General features: G+C 41.7%; 1 protein-coding gene across 1 annotated transcript; it reads left to right on the top strand.

Annotated features, from left to right (window-relative positions):
• Positions 1 to 4515: 4515 nt before the first annotated feature.
• Positions 4516 to 19155, top strand: OVCH2 (ovochymase 2). Its single transcript, XM_074337142.1, has 14 exons — positions 4516 to 4628; positions 6691 to 6794; positions 8371 to 8462; positions 9928 to 10100; positions 10451 to 10546; positions 10783 to 10934; positions 11559 to 11756; positions 12893 to 12908; positions 14661 to 14754; positions 14878 to 14999; positions 15740 to 15880; positions 16199 to 16329; positions 18387 to 18480; positions 19004 to 19155. The coding sequence occupies exons 1-14, from the start codon at positions 4541 to 4543 to the stop codon at positions 19153 to 19155; spliced, it is 1653 nt and encodes a 550-aa protein (XP_074193243.1). The 5' UTR covers positions 4516 to 4540.
• The last annotated feature ends 1771 nt before the right edge of the window (positions 19156 to 20926 follow it).

The raw sequence follows: 20926 nt of genomic DNA, 5'->3' as shown, positions 1-20926 counted from the left end.
AAACAAGTGTCAATGTGTATCTTCTCCAATAAGGACTGTAACAAAGCTATACCACACCCCCTACATCAAGGTGACTGAATGATTTGAATCCCTTAGAGGGGAAAATAAGAAGGAAAAATCTCTGCATGGACTCAGTCACAATGAATTGGGGAAGTCTTTAAGCCCCTAGACAGAAGAGATTTAGATAAGGAAGAAGTCAACATGTGACACGTCTTCCATCCAAGAGAAGAAAAGGGATGGAGGGAGCAGACCATTTTGATGGGTGTGCAGTAAGGGTTGCCCCAACCATATTGGAGTACTAAGTATCACAAAGAGTTGTCGCTTACTGAAAAAGGAAAAGAGGAGAAGCAATAGTTTGGGGAGAAATATGATATATTCAGTCAGGGAACACTGAGTTTGAGAGTCTTGGGGGAAAAGGCCAGCAAAGAAGCTCATTTGTCCTCCAAGGAAGGCTGCATTTAGAGACAGAGATACTGTCACCACACAGGTGGCAGCTGAACTGGGAGAAGATGAGGTCACCCTAGGGGATCATGGGGGATGGGAAGAAGGTGAAAAGCCAAGTATAAAGGGAAAGATGAAGAGTGCCAGGCGCAGTCAATGAAAACCACTAGCGTGCAGAGCTCCCACCACGACTTTAAGACAGCCATTTCCAAGATTGAAGTCCTGCCTTTGAGTGCCCTTTCTTTGCCAAGGGCCACATCTGTGCTCACGTTAGCCCCAGAATTATTGCACTGGTGGGCTTATAGGCCCATAATTGATGCAAGGAAAGAGGCATGAATGGGGAAACAGGACCAGAGAAACTCCACAAAGTGGCTTCCAGGCAGAAAAGGAGGAGGTTTCCTTGATCTGCTCGGTGAAGAACCCAGAAATAAGAGGTCAGATTGTAAAGCGGTCCCTCCAAACTGTCTCAGACTTTGTCTGACATTATTAATATGCTAATAAAATAGATTAGCTAAAATATTAATCATAAATTGCTGTGAAAGGAGTATAGGAGGCAGGGAATCAATTTAGAGGCAATTGCCATAACCAGACTGGATCATAAGCATCTTCAAAAAGGGCAGTGGAAGAAGCAGTGACAGTGGACACCTTGAGCGACATTACAAAGTGGGTGGCAGATATATCCTTTGCCTGAGCCATAATTTCAGGCCTTCTATCTATCAACTATTGTTGAAAGGAAAGGAAGTCCCCATGTCCCAGTCTCCCACTTCAAAGAAATGTCAGCTTCCAAAATCCCACTCTAGTGCTCATCTGGTAACACTTACACTGTGAGAAGAGTCAGCTGACATTTATTATATAGAGTTTCTTCTGTGTTTTCTGGGTTGGATCTCTTAATGGACAAATAAAGGAATCATGGCTTAAATAAAGTGAAAATAAATAAAAGCTTTTCTGAGACATAACATCAATGTTTCCAAAAGTTTAAATACTGATTGACCAGGGCAGCACCTTTACAGGAAGTGACCTGAACTGTCTGACTTGTCAATATTACCATCTATTACACATCAGGAACAAGTTTCTTTCCCAAATGTTATTTTATAAGATGGAACACAATTAAATTTGATCTTTGGTTGAAATATTTCTCTGTTTAAATCAGACTCATAATTGGTAGATGGGGTTTTAAATAGAAACTATTTTCTGAAGGTACTCTTACCTTGAAAAATCCATATTTAACTTGTATCAAGCAGATATCCATGTTAATGATACATTTAACTTTACATATGAAAGTAAACATTGGATTTTTATGTTTATAGGCGCTCTTCACTATAAAAGTGATAAAGCTAATGACAGATATCATTAAAATAGCCAGCACAAATGTCCCCCCAAATCTTTGGTTTCTTATTTATAGATTTATATCTGATTTAATTCAGGAAAACCAATGTGTTCTAGCCATTAGTTTTCTCATGGTCTCTTTCACCTCCTTGTTCCTTAGACTGTAGATGAGGGGGTTTAACATGGGGATCACCACTGTGTAGATCACAGATGACACTTTGACCTGATCAGCTGAGTAGCTCAATTTGGGCATCACATAAAGAAAGAAAACTGTCCCATAAAATAAAGTGACTGCAGTAAGGTGGGCAGTGCAGGTGGAGAAGGCCTTCTTCCTCCCCTCAGTACAGTGCATATTCAGGATGGAGTGGAGGATGTGGCTGTACTTGAATAATAAGATGGAGCCTTTCCATTGTGATCACAAAAAACATGAATGCTGCTGCTGAGGGCCAGGCAGGGATCTTCAATATGGGAAGCAGCGCGTCCAACCTTAGTAACAGTGTGTGACAAGTTTCAGTTTGTTCAGTGCAGTCAGTCGGGTGTGAGCTATGGTTGAGAGAATGTGTGTTTTAAAGTGTGATGTAAATCATCCTCCATCATGACAACACTCCATGTCACACATCACTTCTGGCATACAGCAATTTCTGTCAAATAAAAACATTATGGTGCGTCCTCATCCACCTTATTCACCAGATCTGGCACGACTTCTTTGGCTCTTCCCCAAAGTCAAAATGATCCAGGACATCAAAACAGCCACGACAGCACAACTAAAGACACTCACGAAAGAGGACTTCCAGAACTGCTTCAGAAAGTGGCAAGAATGATGGGATAAGTGTGTTCAAGGCGAGGAGGAGTGTTTTGAGGAGGAATCACAGAGATGTGTCATTTACTGTAACAAATTTTTAAAATTTAAACTTTCATTGTACTGTTTGATCACATCTTCTTTATCCCTTTCTGCAAATAACTATAACACACAATTTATTATAGTCCCTAGAACTCTGGGAGTAGCTGGCCTCATGGAAACTTAGTATCCCAGAACCTAGTACACTTTCCCTGAAGATGAAAGATTTTAACAGCAAGGGGATGAGAGTACCAAATCTTTAATGACCAGCTTCATGTTGTTAATGAGTGTGATGATATATAGTGACAGTTGTGTTATGATGTGTTGAATGTGTTGATATAGGAGCTTAAACGAAATGTCTCTTCTTGAACAAAGGAATAAGCAAGATCCACAGGTGTTTCTCACATACTGACCATCTCATTTCTGTGTGGCAGCCAATAAAAGTGTCCCACTCTCAGATGATAATGAAAAACTCAGCATTTCTCATTTTAGAATCAAATTTCTTTATTCTATGATACGAGAAACCTATAGTAAGTCAAAAGCTCAAAAGTCTCTGTGCTTTCAATGGGCCTCTATGCCTAGTTTAGGTTTGTCAACCCTGGCTCACCCCAGGCCCACGCCGTCTTCCTGCAATTTTTACATTAGCAGCACACAATATATAGACAGGATATAGTGGATTTGGAGTCAGGACCATATTCCTAATCAAATGGCTCTAGGAAGTTATTGATAATATATAATAGAAATTTCAAGATCACTTGTCAAAGAAAGACTGAGATTTTGATTATAGCTTAGATTTTAATTGATTACCTCTTACGGCTGAAACCAATCTCTATACCAACAGCCCAAATTTTTCAGCTCCAGGATTAAAGCAGTTGTGGATAAAGCCTCAACTGGGGCTTTGAGTGTCCTTCTTTCCATAAGGATGCAGTCTTGACTGTTTCTTAAATTTGCAGTTCTCACAACTGTTAGGTTTCAAAATTTCTTTGTTTTGCATTTATGCTAATTGTATGTGGTCTGTTTCTACACTACAATGACAAAAGTTGCCACAATGAAGTTGGGGGCTTCTGGTTTGACATTTGCTGTTTTGGGCAGGTAATGTGTAAACGTTGACATACAAATCTCATATTCCTATGTCGTCACAGATAGCATTGGCCAATCCACAGGTGTTTCTCACATACTGACCATGTGCCAAGAACTCAGCCAGGGAAGAGGAAGACTTGTACATAATCAGAGCCACCTCCCCAAGCACCTCATTTACCAGGTGTAGAGGCAAAGAAGAGTTAATGTTTGCCTTCCATAAATACAAAAAAATAGTGAGAATGCAGATTCACAAATGCCTCAATGGACAGTATCCTAAATGACTAACAGCATGACTTCCTGAGTGTGCTACCAAATTACCTTTCCTGTCCTCTCTTCTACCACCTGGTTATAACCGTTCGTTTACATTAGGAAAACAAGAGAAAGTAAAATGTTTTAGCATATTCTGATGGGTTGTTGAAAGCAAGCATATAGAAAAGTCTATTCTTGCAAATAAGAACAACTTCGAAGTTGAATATCAAAGTTGTTGTTGTTTGCAATAATAGACTTTTTGTAGAAGGTGGTAACTTGTACTAAGAAGTCAGTAATGTTTGCAAATGAAAACCTTAGACACAAACCACTTGGCTACCCAGATACACTCTGGGAAGCAACGGATTGATGTGGGAGTAACGGGACCTGTAATATTGCTTGCTCAAGACTATGTTTCTGTGGTTGACTCCCACATCTTGCAAACATCTTTGCAAGAAACCACATTCAGAAACATCATATGGACATGGCTGAATGCCTCAAGTCTTGGTTAATTAATAACCTTCTTTTACATTGTTGGTCTCATAAGCCTTTCTGTTTTGGTTCTCTTTAGTTTCTTTAAAATTTCAGGGAAAAACTCTGAGTCTCAAAATGCCTATGAGCAAAAATAAGCTGATTTTACTAGTTGGAATGATCTTTTTGGAACAAGGTAAATCGGCAACTCTTTCTCTTTCCGAAGGTAAGTTCCAAACAAACTCTGTAATTACCTTTATCTGAAGGAATAACTTTTGCTAGCAATGAGCATCATAACTCCACTCCGTATTTCTTTGGGAAAACAGGAGAAGCAAATATATTTTGGAACTCTAATTGCTTCTCATGTAATTATTTTGGACTTTTCTCCTGAAATCAAAACTGAGTAAAATATTTATGGAATACAACTTGGACAAGTTGCATCGATGTGGAGAAAGCTGGGATTGCTTACTTATTTGGACACATACAATCCTATCCTCTTTCATGGAATAAATTCTGGAAATCAACATAAATTTGGAAGCATTAGTAATCTTCTGGAAAATTATCTTGCTGGGAAATATGAGGCATGTTCAGTGTAGTGTATTATAAATGGTCCTTTTTTCCTGAAGCAACATAAGCTGAGATCAGTTCTTGGCAGGCTTCTCTACAGTCATTTTTGTGCCAACCCTGAGAATCATCATGTTTCCTGTCTTTGCTTCAATGAGTTCAGGAAATAGTAAATTATGTGTCTAAGGTATTTGTGATCCATTCAGCTGAAACAGAAAATAAGCTTTTGATCCAATGTCATGGCTGCACTGGATTCAGAATCAAAAGGCTTAGTGTTATATCCATGTTGTGCCATTAATTAGCTGTGCAACTCTTTGATTCTTTGTTTTCTCATCTGTAAAGTGGGGGTAATAGTACTTGATTCACAGGCATAGAACGGAAGGTTATATGAGAAGTTATTTAAAAAACTTTGTATATTTTAACAAATTAATCTAAATAGCTGTGCTCTCAAGGATGTATTCTCAAGAAAAACCAACTTTCAACCATCCATCCAACTTTTCTAAGGGCCTACTCTACGCTAGGAATTGTGCTAAACCTTGGAAATACAGAGATGAATAGGACATAGGATTTTTTTCCTCAAGTAGTTGATAGTCCAGTGAAGGAGACAGGCAAATAATTCACTACAACAATACTGGCAAAAAAACTATGAAAGGGGAGAAAAAGGGTACTACACAGTACAGAAGAGAGACACTTTGAGGAAATCAAGGAAGACCTCTCAGTGAGATGATCTCTAAGCTGAAGAATAAACATTAGATGAGTCAGCTCGGTAAAGAAGTGCGGTGATTGTGAGGCAGGGCTTTTTAGACTTTCCTAGGAAACATGTACAGAATGATCTGCAGTAGGGACAGAAGATGTACCATTCCAGAATTACGAGGCAGTTGTAAACCTCTTTAATCTAACCCATCTCTTAGCTGAGAAGTCAAAGAAAAACATTTTTAAAAACTAGCGGATAAATAAGTAAATGCAACCTTTTCAGGGAGAAAGTCTTTTCCACAGAGTTCTTTGTTCCACTACTTGGCAACCCTTCTATCCTAACACCAGTCTGCTTTGTGAATCAGGACACAGTCTTTTCTTCACTCCACTCTCCTTGAACCACCTGCCACTTTCCACCCTCACTGAGAATTAAATCCAGTATCTGACTGTGTGGCAGGCACCACAGACCATGGTCTCAGACTCAGGCCCCCGGGTGGAAGAGATGTACACACAATTACAATCCAAGGCAGACTATGGCATCATCCACTCAACGAATTAATTGAGTAACTTCTGTGCATCAGGAACTCTGCTGGTTATTGTGGACATAGGTATTTCTATGATTAAGTTCATAACTTTGGGGAGCCCACAATTTAGTTAGGATGAGAGACACAGAAGTAACCATACTGCATATAATAAATGTCACAGAAGTACAGAGAGCTGTGACAAGCCTCTAAGGGGCCAGATTGCTCAGAATCAAAAGGGGGCTACATCCTTGCAGAGATCTAACTCTGACATCCTTAATCTTCATATCAGAAAAGTAGATCTTTTCATGATATGCATGTTCTATGCATGACAAAAATTGAACAATCCTTTGTAGTGCAAATCACAGCAAATCCCACAATTAACCGAAAGCCATTTTGTAATTTTTCACAATCCATATCTTACAGTTTTTTTCTTGCTCTGAAGTTTCCCATATCCCTCAGTCTTAGGAGCTATCTAATCACTAAATTTTTGTCTTGTCTTCTTCCCAGCTCCCACTTGTGGGCAGAGTCCAGTGAAGGTACGGCCTTGGAATGACATTTTTAGTCGCATTGTTGGGGGAGACCAAGTGGAAAAGGGCTCTTACCCTTGGCAAGTGAGTCTCAGAGAACATTCTCTGGTGGGTGACCTATGAGCTGTGTTGGGACTGGATCTCCCTGAATCACATGTTACTCATCAATGCTCTCCATTCTGCCTCACTCATCACCAGAGAGCTCATGAGTATATGTAGGGATTCAAGTCCCTCATGATGTGTACCAGCTGAGTTCCAGGAAAGGTGTGTTCACAATAGTTATAAAAATTGGAAATACCATCCCCAACTTCTAACCCCTAAGACAAAAATCCCACTTCAAGAAGCTGAAAAACTTTTAAATTTAAAATTTTAAAAATAATTTTGATTCAGTAAATACATTTAAAATATACTTACCTCGTTATAGTTACAGATGACCAGGGACTGTATGTCTGAGGTGTAAGAGTTGTACCTATACCACAGGACCGCTCAGGGAATAGTCAGAAGTACTGCCTTCTTAGTAGCTAATGTCCTAAGAATTCTGTCTCAATCTAATTTCCTGGTCCTCTCATGCCACAGAAATGCCTCTGTGCTTCTGCTCCTAGCCTATGGTATTTACATATATTGTCTTTGAAAGTCTCCAAATTTTCTTCACCCTGGGAGCCATGTTGTATTCTTGCTGCTTAATTTTGCAAGTAGAGCGCTAGCTCTTTATCTTGACTTCTCTTGACTCCGTTGTATTAACTTTTAGGTCAGTGGATATTTGGTAATGGTTGGTTCACTGAGTTTGTGCTCAGTGGATTGATGAGTGAATTACTTGGCTGAAGATCAGTTGCTTACTTGGTCAGTTGGTTGACTAGTCAATTCAGAAGTCCATATTCAAATCACAGTCAAGGGTGACTCACTGACTTCTACTTATTTGCTCTTTATTCTATTAGCCTTTTCTCTGTATTAGTTTTTCAATTGCTCATTAAATAATTTTTAGTCAAAAAGGTAACAATTCTAATAGATTGCTTCTTTTCTAATTCCAACAATGGAATTAAAAGTATTCACTTGTACCCTGTAAGCCATTTTAGAGTCAAATCAAATATCATTAATAGGATAAACCAAAGATAGAAAGTATATCACAGAGGTAGATTACAAATAGGCTTAAAGAAGTTGTAAAGGTCAAATAGTTAAGAGTGTTAGAAAAGCGTGAGTCCAGACGATTTCTCCAAGAGGCCTGGAGGAATTGGAGTATATATTGAAGGACTCCCTTTGACCACCCCCCCTTGCCTTTCTCTCAAAACTGTTCATCTGGATTCTATCTTAATCTTCTTTTTCTTTCTCTTCAGTCACAGATAAGGCTCATATTGTTAAAGTAACAGTATGAGTCAACAGTATTATAAAAATAAACAAATACCAACAATATTTACTATCTATTGAAACCCTATAGCCACTCATCCGAAATTAACTCTCTCTCCTGTGAACCAGGGTTGGGAATGCTCTGCTTCCAGCACTGCTCCTTTTTTTCTGAGCTGTAGTGGGATGGGTTTTACTCCTTCACAGTCCACGATTTCTGATATTTATGAAGAAGATAGCTGGGTCTATTTTTTTAGAATATGCTCTGTCTCCAGGTTTTGGGGGATCCCAGGACATTAACTTTAAGGTCTTTGCAATTTAGGTGTCTCTGAAACGAAGGCAGAAGCATATCTGTGGTGGGACCATCATCTCTCCACAGTGGGTGATCACAGCTGCTCACTGCGTCGCCAACAGGTAGGGGAAGACCTAGCCCATGGATAAAGGTCAGATTACCCTCCTTCTCCTTTGGAATCAGCAGCAATAACTCTTTAAGACAGGAACTGTGTGATGTATGCTTCAGTGATGCCGTCAGAGGGTACTCAACTTGGTAGAAAACATACACTCCTTGCAGGAGGAGAATAGTTAAATATGAATGGAAGTTATTAAATAATAATATCCAAGTGAGAAAAACATACCACAAAGACATATTTATGAAAGTTTTCTCCTAGATTTCTTAAATTTCCATGGGAAAAAAAATCATGCAGTTCATTGTGCATTTTAAGAAATGGATAAAACAAAAGGAGGCTGGTAAAACATAAAGAAGGCTCCCATATCTTCCTTAGAATTGATCCTGCCTCTATGAGCTTCAATCTAACAACTTCCATCCTTTTACCCAATTTCCTGTGTGCTCTGAATGTTCTATTGCTGCCAGGGCTCTTGGTACCCACTAGGTGTAATCAAGATCAGGTCCCCATATTTGCCCTATTTCAAATCTGTAAACATCTGCTGGATATTTGCTCGGTGCTAGACACTAGTGGATACCACAGAAACAAAGATGAATAAGACATAATTCCTGTCCCTAGAGAGGTGAGAGTCTGAAAAACAGTCAACTGATAATTTCACTGCAATGTGGCAGGTGGTTAGGCTAGAAAGTTGCTATGTATTAGGTTAGGTACCTAACACAGCCTAGAGTCAGGGAAATATACCAAGAGAAAGTGATGCTGTTCCCAATTCTGTATAAAATTATCACTTCTGGGAATGAAGGGTCCCAAAAGATGGCAAGCTCAAAGCTCTTAATCCATCTCAATTCATCCCACCAAATTCCTTTCAGATAACTTTGCTTCAGGAAGAAGGGAAATGGTCTTTTCCCATGTCATGCCAAGTCTTTAAATTACAAACAAAAAAACAAGGTAAGAAACTCCTCACCTCCCATTGTTTTAATCAGTCCCAAAGCCTTGAGAGTGTGCATGCTCTCTGGGACATCAGTTACGGTGCTATTATGTCTTTCACAGTATACATTATGCACTACATTTCTGACATTAAAGCAGCATATTTAGTGGAAATCACAAATCATTCCCAAAGAATCTCACCAAGAATAAGGCCAGGGAAACCACCTAGGGTAGCTGAATAAAGTCCACTATAGCTTTAGACTCCTGGATTACAATGTACATACATCTTTAGACATTTTACAAATAACACTGAAAAATATTAAATTTATTACATCACTGACTCCATGAGGCCACTCTTTACTACTCTCCCACTCAAACTGAGAACCTCTGCATTTTTCCTGAGTGTTGGAATCATTCTCACTTTCTCTGTTCAGCAGCCTTATACCCCCATTATCCATCCATGTTACTTTAAAGAGGCCAGTTTGTTAATCATTACAACTGTACTCAGAGGCTCAATGAAATCAATTTATTTTATGGCTTCCTCTTTTTAGAAATATTGCATCAACTTTGAATGTTACGGCTGGAAAACATGACTTGAGCCATATTGAACCAGGAGAGCAAACCCTCCCCATTGAAAGCATCATCATACACCCATATTTTTCCACAAAGAAACCAATGGACTATGATATTGCTCTTTTGAAGATGGCTGGCACCTTCCATTTCGGTAAACATTTCAGGCTCACACTGAATTAGCTATCGCATGTTCTCCGTAATTTCTGTTCCATGGCACATTACCTACAGTACATGTTAGGCCCAATGGTTCTGGGTCATTGACTTAGAGACAGGGATTTGGGGTGGAGGGTCCCCTACCTGAAACCTTTTTTGCTCGTAGCTTTAGATACAGTATTAGGGTGTAAAGTAGGGAGGTCTTCCTTTGTGTGACAAATGACACCTGGAAATGCCACATAGAGGTATCACAACTCTTAGAAGGTCTTGGGGGAACCACCTGGATGTCAACTGGTGAGTGGCTTCTGGTGTCCTTTTCTCCATGCTCTGCCTTTTTTTTTTTTTTAGGCCAGTTTGTGGGGCCCATGTGTCTTCCAGAGCCAGGGGAACGATTTAAGGCTGGAATGATTTGTACAACTGTAGGCTGGGGTCGCCTGACTGAAAGTAAGACCTTCTATGCCTCTATCCTTAATCAATGTCAGAACTTTCTGACAGGTAATCACAAAATAGAATATTTAATGTTTTTAGAACACAATTGTGTAAACATTTTTAAACATAGAGCCTATCATATTGTACTTAGAAATTCAGGTCTTTCGAAAAGACAAGCCTGAATGGGGCATCATCAACTCAGAAGGCGTGAAGGAGTACTTTGCTGGGACTCTCATCTCTGTGTTTTCTAGATGGCATCCTCCCACAAGTCTTGCAGGAAGTGAATCTGCCCATTTTGACCCAGGAGGAGTGTGTGGCAGCTATGTTAACCCTGAAGAAACCCATCAGTGGGCAGACCTTCCTGTGCACAGGCTTCCCAGATGGAGGGAGAGATGCATGTCAGGTAGGAAGGTCGCAGGCAGGTCGCAGGCAGGACTCCCCTCAGCTTTGTCATTAGGCGACGGGCTGAAAGAAGGCTGTAGTTAAGACTAGACTCTGGAAAGGAGGGTCAAGAGAGACAGGGGAGGTTGAGTCAAAATAAAGGGACAATTTAAACAATCTGTTTATACCAGGGAGTGTACATTTAGAGGAGGTCTTTCACTTTTTCCAAAAAACCAAAAAACAGATAATGCAAATAATGAGCTCAGCTGGCTCTTTCCTATGTAGAGGGCTCCAGTTTATGTATAACAGGGACTTTACCTCCATCCCTCTTGCTGACCAAGACTTGAGATCAATTCTACTACTGGGCAAGACTTCTCTGAGCCTGTAGGATGTGACAGAATCAAGAAGAAAGGCTGGTGTTTGATGAAAGCCTAGGATGGGAAAGAAGGAGGTCAAACTGACAGGTTCCAATGATAGTTTCTAATGTGAACTGTGCTTGCCTGTTCCCCCAGGTTCCTGAGTCAAAATTATTAGAAGTTAAGAAATGTCATTGATCCTAGTCTAGCATCTTTATGGGGGAAACGAGTGAGAACTGTGGGGCACAGACACTGACCATGATGGTAACAGAAGCTTTTTATCTCCACAGGGAGATTCAGGAGGTTCTCTCATGTGCCGGAATAAGAGAGGGAGTTGGACTCTTGCTGGTGTGACTTCTTGGGGTTTGGGCTGTGGTCGAGGCTGGAGAAATAATGTGCGGAAAGATGATCAAGGATCCCCTGGGATATTCACAGATCTTGGCAAAATGCTTCCCTGGATCCACAAACACATCCGAATTGGTAATAAAGCTAGCACGGAAGGTCAAGAAGCTAGGACCAGAGAGAACATCTGAGTCTGGGCAAGTCAGGACCACTGAGCAGACGACAGGCTCTGCTTCTGTTCTTAGGGTAGCACAGAAGGACTGTGGAATTCACTAAGTCTAAAACAAGAGTAAATATGTATGTGGTACAGCATCAACTATTCAATGAAACATGAATATATCCATGCTAGACTTTGTCAAATTTCCCTTTAATTGAAACTATCTCAGCTGGTGATGTTTTCACCACTTCTCAACTGTGCAAGATTCAGCAAGCTATAGCATAGATCGGGAGTTATCAACCAGGGGAAATTTTGCCCCCCGCCCCGGACAAAAATGTCTGGAGATATTTTTGGTTGTCACAACCTGGGGAGCGGGTGACACTAGCATTTAGTGAGAAGGGACCATGGATGCAGCCACGCCTTCTACAATGCACAGAATGATGCAGCCCAAAATGTTGGTAATGCCAAGCTCGAGAAGGCCTGGTCTTCCAGGTCTTCTAAGTACCCTAAGTCTGAAAAGGCCTGAGTCTACATACACCCTTCTACTAGACAGACCATTGAGTTCACTGAAACTTCATTTCTGCCTCCAAATCAAATTTGTTTTCTTAACTGGTGGCTTCCAGCCCCAATAGGGCTTCTATTCTTCCCCAAAGGGGTTAATTCAAATTAGTGTAGTAAGAACTTGGGTTTCCTTTCAAGTGTATGGTGCAGTGGCAGGTATTTGAGCCCTCAGTTCAACTTATAGCTATCACAGCAATTCTTTTGTGATTGTGGGTGAGTTACTTTCATCTTCAGCCTACCTTCTCATACAAACTGAGAGGGGTAAACCAGATGACCTCTTCTTGCTCTGTGTAACTTCCAAGCTAATCATAGCCCATTACTTAATTCACCGACTAGTAGGTTTATTGAAAGACAGTGAAATCATCTCCTTAAAACAGCAAGGCTACTTTCCTGCTTTATCAATTTATCCCTGCTTTCCTTTCCACAGATTAGATTTTGTTTAGTTGCATATTGACTTAAAAATCTCTGCACTTTCGAGTCAAGGAGATGCTCACTTCTTGAAATACTGTTTAGGACACCACAAAGCTTGAATCACATCTGTCTTTTTCTTTCTCGGGGAAGCAGAGAAAGAGCTTGAAAGGTGGGTATTTCTCCAGCCTTCTCCCCCAGGAGCGTGAATTAACATCTAGCATTTCCGAATAGTGGCTCCCTTCATCATCAAGTCTTCCTTTGCAAGAGCTGTCCTCGCTCACTAGGTACAAAACCACCACTGAGAGCACCACAGCCGTTCCCTGCAGTCCCTCAGTCAGCTGGAGCCCCAGATTCCCTCCCATTTCACATCTTGTCAACCCAAAGCTCCATCTCATTTCAGCAAACATTTGCCAAATCCTTGCTTTAGATCACAGACTTGAAAAAGGAGGGTGAGGTGGTACATATGTGGCCAATAAGCTACACACCTTGTCCTGAAAGAGTCCTTACTTATCCAGGGGACTCACCCTGGTGTTACAAGTCTGCAATGAATCCACTCAGTGACTTTGGGAAGCTCCTTCCTACCTCAGTTTCCTTACCCACAAAGAAAAGAGTCTGGACCTGATGGTCTCTAAGGCATCTTTAGCTCAAATCTTCAGTGGGTCTTTGAATCGGTAGAACTACCCACAGAGAGCAATGTGGAAAAAAGAGTACCCCGAGAGCTCAGGAGTGGGTCGCTGCTTCTTGCATTAAAAAAAGTGTGTGGGGGGGAGGCACACATACCTTTTAAGCTAAACCTTAAAGGACAAAGAATGAGTAGGATTTTGTCAGGTGCAAATGGGATACAGGTGAAGAAAAACAACCCAGCTCAAGGAATCATCCTTATCAAATCATAGATACTAAACGATGGAGACAGGAAAATGTAGGCTGTAATAGAGACCAGTAAGGATATGTGATGGAGTTTTACGAGGGAGATAATCTGAGACCAAATAATGGAAATTTTGAATGTCAGTCAAAAAACTTTGGACTTTATTGAGTAATAGGAAGTTGATTAATTAGATAAATAGATCAGAGCTATACTTTACTGGGATAAGAGCAACACATAGGGGATAGATTGGAGGGGGAAACAATTCAAGGTGGATTTGAGGTTATGCATTAGTTCAAGACAAAAAAGGAAGGAAGGAAGGAAAGAAGGAAGGAAAAAGAAAGAAAGAAAGAAAGAAAGAAAGAAAGAAAGAAAGAAAGAAAGAAAGAAAAAAAAACAAAGAAAGGAAGAAAGAAAAAGAAAGAAGAAAGCTTGACCTAGGGCAATAGCCAGAGAATGGAAAGGAGGGAACAGACACAGAAGAATTAGGACTTAGTAGTCACTTAGCTGAAGGGAGGTGAGGGAGAGGGAAGAATCAAGGATGACACCTAAGTTTTGAGCATGAGAGACTAAGAAAGGGGCCGGTAAAACCAAAGCAGAAGCGGAAGCACTTCTGTATACCCAAAGACTTTCATTTATAGCATGTTAACTTTCAGGAGAGAGATCTAGGAGATGGTTTAAATATCAGGTCTGAAGTTGAAAAATGTAGAGCTGATAGTTGAACATGAAGATATGAATGAAACTGGTCAGAGGGCTCTATAGAGAGAGATGAAAACTAAGGACAGAATTTGGGAACTACCTGTATTTACAGAATGGAGTGATGGGGTCAGAGAAAGAAGAGTGAAGGAGAAGAAATCATAGAATCTCAAAGTTAAGCAGGATCTAAAAGGAACAAAAAAGAGTAAGGCATCTAGAAGCCAAGGCAGGAAAAGATGTGAAACAAGGAAGCGGACGTAATGAAGAACAAGGCGGTTCTAGTAGCCGCGCCGACTCTGGAAAGCGAGGGCTGCGGTGACTGGCCGTCACTGTTAGCCTGACTCTTGTGGCTTTCTCTCCCAGCCGCACGCAGTGAGCAGGACCGCGTGCTCAGTGAGTCTGAGGGGGGGCTGCACTTCCCAGACAGCCCCTACCTATATTATGACAGCAAGCAGAGAGTAGTCCCCTCTGCCACTCCTCCCCCGACTCCCTCCTCCAGTCTGACTGTGTCATTAATTGGACTGTGACAGCCACTTTCTGTCTACAAGTAACACCCTCTCAATGTATCTGCCTGCAGACTATGTGTCTGGACCCTGTTGGTACCAGAAGAAATGCATGTGTTACTCAGTTTTTCCCAACTGGATGCAGAGTCTTGTAACCACAATTACCTGTCAGTGTATTCTTTAGAAGACAGACTTATTGGTGAGTGGATTTGCACATTGTCAGATGGACACTAGTGTGAGGAGGGCTTAATGGGACCTGGTTACATGTCTGGCACTGAGGCATCTGCAGACACATTTCTTGTCTCCAATTTCTGATACTCAGAAATGACAGTGGAAAAGAACTGAATCTGAGCCTGTGTGATGGCTGTAAGCCACAGTGCATTTCATTTGCTACATCTGCTTCCCATGGAACCAGGCTTCTAACACGCATTCGCTAGACAGGGAGTCCATCAGGAGTATTATGGAGACACAAGCAGCGCCTCCCAGGGCCTCCACACAGCATGCTGCTTTTCTAAGCATGAAAATGGCATTTACCGGCCTCATCCAGCTAAGAAGGAAAATACCAATGGATACTCATGAGTAGGAGACAAAGGTTATTTCTATCAGAAACAGAAGTGGAGGAGACCTTCTGTAGTTCTTAACTGGAGGTGATTGTGCCCCCCAAGAGACACTCAGCAATGTCTTAAAAGCTTTTATGGTTGTCATAGCTGGAGGGAGTGTTACTGGCATCTAGAGGGTAGTGGCCGGGGATGCTGTAAAACATCCCACAATGTGCAGGACAGCCTGAACACAAAGAACGTTCCAGTTCAAAATGTAAGTAGTACCAAGGTTGAGAAACCTGGTTTAGATAATACACTATCATGACAAGTTCAGTTCTCCTAAGTCTTTGAATGGGTGCTGTTTTCTAGACTCTAAACAAAGAATCTTCTTATGTTGCAGGGAAATTCTGTGGAGAAAGCCTTCCTTCATCTATTCTTGTTGGCTCCAACGCTTTAAGGCTGAGGTTCATCTCTGATGCCACAAATTATGCCGCTGGGTTTAATCTCACCTATAAAGCTCTTAAACCAAACTACCTTCCTGGTAAAACCATTTAATTTTATCACACATTACCCAGGCCTTTTGTAGGAATTGAGGCCCCACAGGAATTAGGTGAGAGGCAGGCAGTGAGATGTGGGGTGCAGGCACTCCTTCTCTGGTCCTGCTTACCACACACGCAAGTGCACTGAGATGGCCTGATAAGTTCTGAAAAATCAGTGCGCAGACCTCTTCCTCTTGTTGGCTCTGCCTGAAGATTCAGTTCATGCATCATTTGTGGGAGGCAGGAAGGAAAACAAAGAGGATTCGTCTTTGTCTTTGTTTGGCTGATGCCATTGTGTGGATGTTTCCCTTGTGTTTCAGATTCAGGCTGCAGTTCCTTAACTGTCCTTTTTGAGGAAGGCCTCATACAGAGTCTGCACTATCCTGAAGACTACAGTGGCATGGCCGACTGTAACTGGGTTTTTCAGGCCCCCAAACATCACCTAATTAAGGTATTGACTTTCATTACTCATACTCTGCTGTGGCATCTCCACAAAAGAGCTAACATAAGCAGCATTAGGGCAGAGGTTTTTATCCGACTTATTCACTGCTGTATCCCTCCTGCTGGTACCGGGCACACAAGGCTCTCAATAAATACTGAGTAACAGACTAGCCTATCTCCGCCTGTAATACCCACACTTACCACCAGATGGCAATCACACACTTTACTTTGGGTTGAAGTGCTGGCTTAATCTTTGTACCTGATAACTGTTTCATCAGTGTCTAATTCCTTCTAGAAACAAGCATTTCTTCCTTATTAATTAAATGGCTAACAAGAAACTTTGTAAATAATGGCTAACAAAGGTCAACGACAATAAGGCCCAAATCATCCAGCCTCTCACGCAGCGGGGACAGAGCAAGCACAAAGGACCCAGCGCAGAACGGGTTCAGGGACTCTGGTGAGAGTCGGAACATGTACCGGGAGGGGTGGTGGAGGGCAGGCGAGGCTGAGGTCCAAGTACGGAGAGCTCTGAACGTCAGGATTCGTTAGTAGTATTTGTGGCCATTTGTTTGCTTGTTCATTAAACACTAGTGAGTCACCTGCAGATGCCTCCATGTAGCTGAAGGTGAGAACTGCAGTCAGTGAGGTTGGAACTAGGCATTTATTCAGAAGTCTTTCCCTTAAAATAATAATTAAAGGCAAGAGAATATATGAAGGAGAGAAAGTAGGGTAGAAAATAAAGGGGGAAGAGTAAGGGTGGACAAGACTTCAAAGTTCTCATAAGTTCAAGAGGCAAACAGAGATCTGAGACACACGAGGAGAACCAAGCTGGTGTGGTGATGGTGACAGTCCAGAGAATGGAGCCTTTAATTCAAAACACAAACAAAATAAACAAGCAAAGAGGTGCGGCCAATACTTTGGCTTTCACACACACAGAGTTTAGAGGAGGAGAGCTGAGCATTCGCTGGCCAGTCCCCACCTCATGCCCCAATAAAAAGGCAGAACAATTGGATCGGACAACTGAACAACAGAGAGGAGGTGGGGGGGGGCGAAGGGGGTGTCGAAATATAAGTTAAGTCATATGTTAGGAGGACAAACAAGATCACATACGTTTTATGAATGAGTGGGAGAAGAAGACACAGAAGAAGCAAGTATAGATCTTTTTCTAAAAGTTTCTGAAACCCAAACAGTCAAGGCAGAAACTTCAGGAGGATGTAGAATTAAGGGAAGATACGTTACTAGTGATGGAGGATAAAAAAGTTTACGCATGAGGTTTATTTCTGGAAGGAGGATGAAGACAAATTCGGTTGAATCTCAACATGCCAGGGCCAGAAGTAATTTAAAAACATCTCTTCAGTGAATGTACTGAGTGCTGTGCGATCAGTGCAGTGACGCTCTCACACCCTGCCAGTGCCGGCATCGTCCTCAGGCCTCATCCGAGACAGAAACGCGGAAACTGGTATTACAAGTCATCACTATGTGCACACCGCTGACTCGGAGGAAAACCGGTCTGCTTCCAGAAAGCACCCCAGTAAGGGTGTGAGAAGCGCCTGAATGAATCCTGCTTCTGACAGCTCCTTCTCCCATGACCGCTAATGATCCTTTGCCTCCACTTTGTCCTATGACTGCAGCTGTGTCTTTGGCTGAGTGCTCAGGCTCCACTGAATCCCCATCATCTTTGTGTTTAAAACCTAAATTCCTACTTCATCAGACCTATCTCCCACTGCTCTTCTTTTCGGACTCAACTGGCCAGCACCTTCAAACTGCTCAAATATGGTTCTTTGCTGTTTTCTTGGCTCCTCCTAGCACGGATCTAGGGAGCTCAAATATTTGCATATTTTTCCATCCTTACATTCAGACTGTATTTGGTTAGTTTAGATGTTTCAGCAGGTTTGGCAGGTACAGCATCTTTTCCTAAGCAACGTAACCCACTCATGAACGCCTACTAACTTTCCCATCTAAGGTCACACTCGAGAGCAAGCTGAACAATCCAACTTTGTCTGCTTAATTAAAATCATGTCATTCATGCCTATTACTTACTCTGGATGTAATGTTGAATCTTCTCAGCTTTCCTTTCAGAATCTGGAAATAGAAGAGAGTGGCGACTGCACTTCCGACTATGTCACAGTGCACAGGGATGTAGAAAGGAAGAAGGAAATCGGTTTGTGTTCCCCAGGAGCTCAGCTGCTCTGGTTTGCATGTGGACCCAGTCCTTTTTGGGAATCCTTTTGGGGAATAAAAAGGATCTGGCTCAATGTTCTTTCATTCCCCTGCACCACCTCCATCCCTCCAAGGTTCTCACCACCACTCCTTCTACATCAGGGACAGGAAGAGCAAGAGGGAGAATCAAAGGGCCATGTAACAGAAAATATGGAAGGCCCACATGGAGTAGGAGTCAGAAAGGAAAAGTGCCATTGAAATAAGCCCTGTGGCTACAACCAATTCCTTTAGTGGCATTCCCAGTAGGAGAGTATGGAAGATTAAATAGAATTGAAATGTTGATGGAGTTATATACATATTAAAAAGGAGCAAACTGCCTTTCTATTCTGAACACCAATTGCAACATCCACTAGAAAAGTTAATCTCCTAACAATTACCTAAAGGACAATGTTTTTCTTTTATCCAATATTACATCTATTTGCTGGGCACTTGACCATGTCTTTCCCGGGCTGGGCTTGAACCAGCTGGGTTGTGTGGCTTTGGGACTCCTGCCCCTGTGCTGAGCTGGACCGGTATAATGCTCATCAGCTTTCAGACGGATGAAAATGTGACCTTCAGAGGCTTTCAGGCTACAGTCTCCTTCGTTCTGAAACAGGTAAGAAGGAAGAGGCAGTAACTTCTTGGGTCCCAATTCTTGTCCTCATGATGTGGTAACTGACGATGGCCATTAGAGCCTACATAGATCCAGTCGATTCTCATTATTTATACCAGTTCTGTTCTATAAAGTCTCCACGAAAACTGAATTAGTGAATACTGAACTATTGTCCCTAGGGGGGATACAGGTTAGGTTCCCATGAGCCTCTGTTTTTCGGTGTGTTTCTTCTTTAACATACCAGGGATGCCAAAAAAATGTATACACAGAACTTGTATTCATCTTTTGTTATCAGTATATGAGTGTTACAATTTTAACAGTTTTTTTCCTTTCTTAAAATGTGTATACATTTTTTGGGCATCCTCTGTATATTGTTGATTCATTAACATTGAACTCACAGCCAGTACCACTATAACTCGTACCTGAACACAGCTTATCTGTGACAGGTATTTTCTCCATACAGACATCACAGCCTCCTTGTACACAGGTACACTAGATGGTACTTCAGCATCATGTTTAGGGCCATTTCAAACAGCAAAGTCACCAACAAACAACACAAAAATGCAAAAAATAAATAATAACAGACCATGGCAAGGACACCTGTTTATAGTATGAAAGTCGAAACAAGAAGGCAGAGGATCACCTCGTTAGACCTCAGCTAGGAACATGCTCACCAGGTAACTCGAATTTTTCACGAATGTCCATGAATGACCATGAAAGCACCGGGACTACTGGTTTTGAGTTACAAATCAATGTTGGGGAGTAGGAGAGTTTGCAAATTCAGAATCCACAAAGAACCAGGGTCAACTGTGTGTATGAATCTTGGCCTATGCTTACCAGATGTATGATCTAAGAGGCTTCAATCTTACAATGGGTGAATAATACATACCTAGTGAGAATGTAGTGAGGATTAAATCAGACAAAGTATACTTAGCCATGAGCAAGTGTGTGACACATAAGAGAGGCTCCAAAATGTGAAATATCTTCATCAATCCCCAGTCCCTAGACACCTGAACTACACAGCTTCCTTCCAAGCCCTCACATGCAGGAGTACTTTGTCCAAACCCCACAAAGCCAGTTACTGGCTTGGCTTCTCAAGTTGTTTATTCTTGTTAGGTGGTAAGCAGCTACTTATGGCAAAGCCAGGGTATAGTTAAAATACTCCTTTTCAGTTAAAATATCTATAGAGCCCAGTTGACCGAGATGTCCCAGAAATCTAATAATTATTTTCTGATAAGTCTCAAGCACTGGCCTTGCTTGTGTGATCAGAGCAATTGTATTTTGCTTACACCCAGATGTAAACATCTCCAGACCAGACGATGAGTCAGTGTTTCTGGATACATGGAATGTCCTACCTGAAGAACTCAATGCTTCTGGTAAGTTGTTTGGGAAATGTGACCAAGAGATACGCACAGAGTGTATCAGCTGGGTTCAACCAGAGAACCCCAAAAAGATATGTTGGAGTCCTAACCTCCAGTACCCCAGAATGTGACCTTATTTGGAGATTGTCTTGAGAGAGGTAATCAAGTTAAAATGAAATCATTAGTATGGGCCCTAATCCAATATAAGTGGTGTCCTCATAAAAGGGGAAATTTGGATGCAGAGAGAGACACACACACAGGGAGAACATCACATGAACATGAAGGCAGAGATTGGGGTGATGCATCCTCTACGAGACAAGAAACACCAAAGTTTGCCAGCACAGCACAAGAAGCTAGGGGAGAGGCGTGGAACAGATTCTCCCTTATAGCCCTCGAAGGAATCAAGCTGACCAACACGCTGACCTTGGTCTTCC

The sequence above is a fragment of the Rhinolophus sinicus genome, linkage group LG06 (assembly GCF_036562045.2).
Source record: "Rhinolophus sinicus isolate RSC01 linkage group LG06, ASM3656204v1, whole genome shotgun sequence".
In the NCBI taxonomy this organism is placed as follows: domain Eukaryota; kingdom Metazoa; phylum Chordata; class Mammalia; order Chiroptera; family Rhinolophidae; genus Rhinolophus; species Rhinolophus sinicus.
The sequence above is the reverse complement of the archived record's forward strand: the minus strand, read 5'-3'. Positions and strand labels throughout refer to the sequence as shown.

Excerpts from the sequence above, each read along its gene's own strand:
- OVCH2 (XM_074337142.1), top strand. The coding sequence starts at position 4,541 with ATGCCTATGAGCAAAAATAAGCTGATTTTACTAGTTGGAATGATCTTT. Across the intron at positions 6,795-8,370 it reads AGGGCTCTTACCCTTGGCAA|GTGTCTCTGAAACGAAGGCA; the intron begins GTGAGTCTCAGA and ends TTTGCAATTTAG. Across the intron at positions 15,000-15,739 it reads TTTAGAAGACAGACTTATTG|GGAAATTCTGTGGAGAAAGC; the intron begins GTGAGTGGATTT and ends CTTATGTTGCAG.